Source organism: Lactuca serriola, chromosome 1 (assembly GCF_051521515.1).
Source record: "Lactuca serriola cultivar US96UC23 chromosome 1, Lser_US96UC23_V15, whole genome shotgun sequence".
Lineage (NCBI taxonomy): Eukaryota > Viridiplantae > Streptophyta > Magnoliopsida > Asterales > Asteraceae > Lactuca > Lactuca serriola.
In genome coordinates this window covers 92,585,686-92,591,521 of record NC_136408.1, presented here as the reverse complement: position 1 = coordinate 92,591,521, position 5,836 = coordinate 92,585,686, and the positions used below count along the sequence as shown (strand labels likewise).

Genomic DNA, 5,836 nt, shown 5'->3' with positions numbered 1-5,836 from the left:
GCACCTCTAAGCTCGTATTAAATTGCATATTTAATGAAAAATACGATTATAATGTAAAAAATATATATTAATACATAACATTACTATTTAAATGAAAAAACTTGTATTTATTCAAAAAAATATGGTTTTTAAATGTAATAAAATGTATTTATATGATTTTAAATGTAATTTTGATTGGAAAATGGTCAACCAAATTGAAAGAAATATATCGATTTAGAGGCCAAAAGCTACTACACCGAAAGCTTCAACAACAAAACAAAAGAGGCCAAAAGCTTTCAATTGTTCTTGCAATTTATTCGATTCACAGCACAAACAAAGACTTGTCAATGCATAGAGAAAACCAATAAGTGTATTACGAAATGGTAAAAATTCATGGAGACTGATTTAAATTCAATATCAGGAAAATCATATTAATTTATCCGAAGCAATACAAAGTCTGCCATAAAAAAATTTCGTACATACAATATCCCTGGAAAAGCTCACAATATAGCTAATAAAAAAAATGTAAGAATCAAAGGAAAATAAGTATACATTATAATATATAGTAGTTAATAACTTAGAACACCATAGCATATGCGGCAAAAAGTAGTGTAAATACAATAGGAATGGTTGCGAATTTAGTTGAAGATGCATCTGATGAACCATTATCTGTTGATGGCACATTGTTCGTTTCACTGCCTTTATCCGAAGGTGTGGTTCCCGAAGAAGGTGTGGTTTCTGAAGGGGAATTGCCTGGAGAAGCAGCTGTCAAATTTCAAAACATAACTCACACCGATTAGTAAAAAAAAAAAAACGTATTTGTATCAAAATCAAATAATATCAATTCTATATAATAAAGTATTCATTTGTTTATTTTGGTTACCATTGCATCGACTGGTTGGTGGTGTCTGGACATTGCATGCACTAGGTAATGCAAGAGCCTGAGTTTGGTTGATGCTAAGACCCAAAGATGAGCCACCACCATTAAGGACTTGACACAGGCACTCTGGCTGTGACTGGACTACACTCGCGAGTTGGCTGCAACATCCTGATGATGGTGTTGATGTGTTGCCAGAAATGTAGTTGAGGCACGGGGACAAGCTAATTAGCACACTTGTGCACCCTGATGATTGAGCTGTTGCACCACCATATAGGGCCACCATTGTGATTGCTAGAATCATTGTGATCGATGCTATCTTTTGATGGTGCGCCATTTGGGTTTTTCTGGGCTTTTTGTGTAGTTTCTTGAATGTGATTTGGGTGGAATAAAAAGACAGGAGGTTGAAGTTATGGGTTGGTAGAGTATGGAGATTTTATGCATTAATATATAGGGGAAATTGGCATGGATGAGTCTACTCAAGGTGGTGTTTGTATAGGTGACCTACTTCTCCTACTTTGTAAAATCAACAACCATGATATGTTGTGGCAATATTTTTTTTTTTTTACCCTCAATTATAAGGCTCGTTGCGGGGGTAGAAACGTAAATACGGGGAATTTTGGCAGGTGGATGAGGTTTAACTAATTATGTTAAGAAGATTTTAGAAGAATGAACATTATTGGTATATATATTTTATAAAGATCTTTAAAATAGTAAAAAGATATAAGTGATACACTTCGTGTCATTTTTTAAAATTAATGGTTGTGAAGTTAAAAGTTATTACTAGCATTTTTCGTTTAAATTATTAACCATATATGAAAGAGATTTAACGTTTGTTATACAATTATCCGGCCGGACCAAATGAGGTTTGATTAGTTATTTAGGTGAGCTATTTAAAGAATGCAACTGGTTTCTGGTAAAGTAATAACAACCAAACCCTATAAACAAATACCTTTTTTGATTGTTTGATAGCTTAGGTTATACACGCAAAGAGGGAAAAAAGATAATACTTAAGGAAAGTATTGATGTTTGTAAAAACATTTTTGTAAATGTGTTAAGTGTTATTCAATTAAAAGATTATATTGAAGTAGGCGCTCAATCGTTAATTGGGCGTTATTTCTAAAAATTTAACGAAAATGACCTCAAATTTGTTTTATATATCTATTTAATGACTGTATGATTAAACATAATAGAATACTAAATAATAGAATATTAAAGAAGTTTAAATTGGGGAAAAAGGGACACCGACGGCTGAAGCTAGTCGGCAGCCGGCATGTGTTGTGTTATCATGTTATGGACGGAATAGGGCCTTTTATGAGTTTCATGGTAGATATTTTAAAATTACGGATCCGTAAAAATGATTTCTTTTGTATGTATATTTTTTCAAGAAAAAATATACAAATTATTATTTTTTTTAATTGATGGTCATTTTAAGTAAATTTGATTGTAGTTTGGTCTCTTAAAAAAACTAAAAATACTAGTGTTGTAAAAATTTCAAATAGGTCCTGATTAATTTCTGATTAGTCCCTAGACATTACCCGACCGACTAAAAGACGTTTAGCGATTAATCTCTGCCTACATAATAAGCGAAACAATATCTATTAAGAAATAAGAGACCATCCCTATCTTCTATATATTTAAGGATATTTAAAGTGTAAATATTGAGTGAAATACAATTGTATTCTTCCTGTATTGTTTCCTAGTCTATTGCATATAGTCGTAACTCTATTCTGGCTATATAAAGTCACACACATGTACATGTTCATTCATTCAACATATGAAAAGTACTTTGTTCTTAAATGGTGTAACACCCATAAAAATGACAAGAAATGTAAACTTTTTAAAACCAACCAAAATTCACAAATTGTTTACAAACATAATTTTTAAAACATTTTCGACATCAGAGTCCACCAAAATCATAAGTCAAACATGAGGATGTGTATGGTCATGCATTTGCCTTCCCACGGTCATCTGTACTACCTAAAACATAATCCAAAATTATAAGTCAACGCTTAGTGAGATCCCCTAAAGTACCAACACACAAACAAATAACATATGAAATAACAACATGTCGAGTCCAATCAACCATCGGGTTGGAATACCGCAGACCCATCAACCATCGGGTTGGAATATCAATACACTATGGGTCCCGTCAACCATCGAGTTGGAATACCTTAGGTCCATCAACCATTGGGTTGGAATGCCAATATACAATGGGTACTGTCATCCTCAGGATGGCATATCTTTAGGCTCACTTAACCATCGGGTTGGAATGCCGCCGGTCTGTTAGCTCATGCACAAAGCAGTAATGTAACACCCCAAGTTTAGAAGCAAGAGTTCAGGGGTGTAAAGTTTTATTAGAAGGATGGACTCGACGAGTTGGTGCTATAACTCGTCGAGTCGGAGCGTGTGAAGAGCACATGATAAGTGGTCTGACTCGCCATGTCGGCGGCTGGACTCGACGAGTCAGTGCTGGAAGAGGAAAACCCTAATCTTAGGGTTTGCACCCTATTTAAAGGACTTAATGTCCTCCCCTCAGCCACCTTACTTCCCTTTGAGATCCAGAAACCCTAAAATCATGAGTGAGAGTCCTTGGAAGCAATTTGGAGCTTAGATAAGTGATTTTGTGAAGAGATCTTGAAGATCAAGGAGATTTGTGGAGATTCGGCTTATTCTTCTGTGGGAGGTCGTTTTGGAGGTAATGAATCGTTATCCTTGGCTTTCTCCTTTATAGATCCATCCTTCATGGAGTTTTAGGGTTTATTTGGAGATAATATGATGAGATCTTGGTGCATGAGTTAGATCTAGAGCTAAAACTCCATATCTGAGTTCTATTTGGATCAAATTGTAACACCGTAAAAATTAAAACAATTTTTAATTTTCAAAACACATTTTCCAAACACATTTATTATCAAAATCTCATTGTATCATATCTTTGTTTCACAAAAACATTCCCCAAGATCGAAATACATAAAATCCCATGTGTGTGTACGAATCATGACGACGCCTTCCCGCGATCGTCACTAGTACCTGAAACACATAACACATAACACTGTAAGCATAAAGCTTAGTGAGTTCCCCAAAATACCACATATAACACATGTTAGCCACTTGAGGATATAACTCTATGGGCCCACTGGCCCTAACTCTGTGGACCCTCTGGTCCTAACTCTGTGGACCTTCCGGTCCTAGCTCTGTAAACTCTGGAATACACACAGCATAAATCACATAGAAATAATACAGTGCAACACATCACATACATATCATACAAGATACTCTGTCACATAACCCTACTTACCACTAAAGGTAAAGTATAGTGAGTAGACTCACCTCAGATGTCTCGGTAAGTCTCTGACTCTGTAGCAATACAGTCTAGCCTCCACCTAATCACATAAAGTAAAATACACTCATAAATATAACTCTAGAGACTAGACTCAACCCTCTCTTGACACGAAGACTCCAGTGTTGACCAATCCTCAAAGTCAACAAAGTCAACGGTCAGACTCTGACCCGACTCGCCGAGTGCACTTAGGTGACTCGGCGAGTCTACGTGTGTCCACTATCCCTCTAGTCCCGCATGACACGTCGAGTCTTTCCCCTGCTCGATGGGTCACACCTGGCATGAGTCACGGGGCCACCCCGACTCAACTCACCAAGTCCCAATATGAACTCGGCGAGTTCCACCTTGAACTCCGGCCCTCTAATTCCTTCGGACTCACTGAGTCATTCCCCCAACTCAGCAAATACTCGCTGAGTGAACTACGGGGAAACCCTAACCCTACTCGCCGAGTCTGCTCTTGGTACTCGGCGAGTTCATGCCATGCTCAAACTCAAATGAGCTCCTGAGGTCAGATCCGTTCCTCTAACTCATAGATCTGGCCTCCTTAAGCAAAATAAATACGTAAATTTTGGATCTTGATGCCCATGCAAAGACCCAATGGCTCTATTTGAAGAAATGGCCTCAATATGCCACCCTAAGCTCATAACTCTCCATGACACCCATAAAGATCAAGAAGATAAGGTCTCTGGACCTCTTTGGATCCAGATTCGAAGCCTCAACACAATAAGGGACCAATTGCTTCACAAATCATACTCAAAAAGGGGCTAGAAACCCTAACTCTCAAAACTTACACCAAAACTGAAAGGGGATCGGATATATACCTCAAGATGAAGTCCCTAAGCTCTGAAACCCATAGATTAGCACCCTCTTCAGTTTCCTCTTGCCTTGGTCACCTTCTTCTTGCAAAATCACTAACACAAGGATCAAAAATGGCTTCCTTTCTCTCTCAAAACGTTCATACACTCTGGGGTCTCTCTCTATCAACTGGTAGCCGCAATTGAAGGCCATAAGGGCCTTTAAATAGGTCTCAAACCCCATAAATTAGGGTTTCATTAAACAGCGTGGACTCGCCGAGTCTGGTCATTAACCCGGATGGAAAATCACAACACTACTCGGCGAGTCTAAGCATCAACTCGCTGAGTTCCTCCAAAAATATCCAAAAAAAGAATGAATCAATAATGTAACTGGAAATCCGGATGTTACAATTCTCCCCCACTAGAATCAGACTTCGCCCCCGAAGTCTCTTTCCACAAATAATTCTGGATGCTGCTCGCGCATCTCCAACTCCGGCTCCCAGGTCATCTCGGAACCCTTCCGATGTTGCCACTGGACCTGTACCAATGACACCTCCTTGTTTCTCAAAGTCTTGATCCTTCTATCCCGAATCGCGATCGGCCTCTCAACATAGTGTTGGATTAGTGTCTAAGTCCATAACTATTTTGGTATGTACTTGACCCGATTATGAGCATGGTCCTTTTGGGTTGCCTTCACCATAGCAATATGTAGGATGAATTAAGGAGAGAGAGGTTTAAATATGATTTATTAATATATTATGAGAATAATATATTAAAGGAGAAATCATATTGTTTAATTAATATTAGTCAAGAATTAATTGATAATTAATTTTGTGGCTAAAAGAG

At 37.5% G+C, this 5,836-nt stretch overlaps 1 protein-coding gene across 1 annotated transcript; it reads right to left on the bottom strand.

Annotated features, from left to right (window-relative positions):
- Nucleotides 1-505: 505 nt before the first annotated feature.
- On the bottom strand, nucleotides 506-1,288 carry LOC145070014 (non-specific lipid transfer protein GPI-anchored 26-like). The gene is made up of 2 exons (XM_079016932.1): nucleotides 863-1,288; nucleotides 506-744 (listed from the first exon to the last, which is right to left on the bottom strand). The coding sequence occupies exons 1-2, from the start codon at nucleotides 1,191-1,193 to the stop codon at nucleotides 557-559; spliced, it is 519 nt and encodes a 172-aa protein (XP_078873058.1). The 5' UTR covers nucleotides 1,194-1,288; the 3' UTR covers nucleotides 506-556.
- Between the last annotated feature and the right edge of the window lie 4,548 nt (nucleotides 1,289-5,836).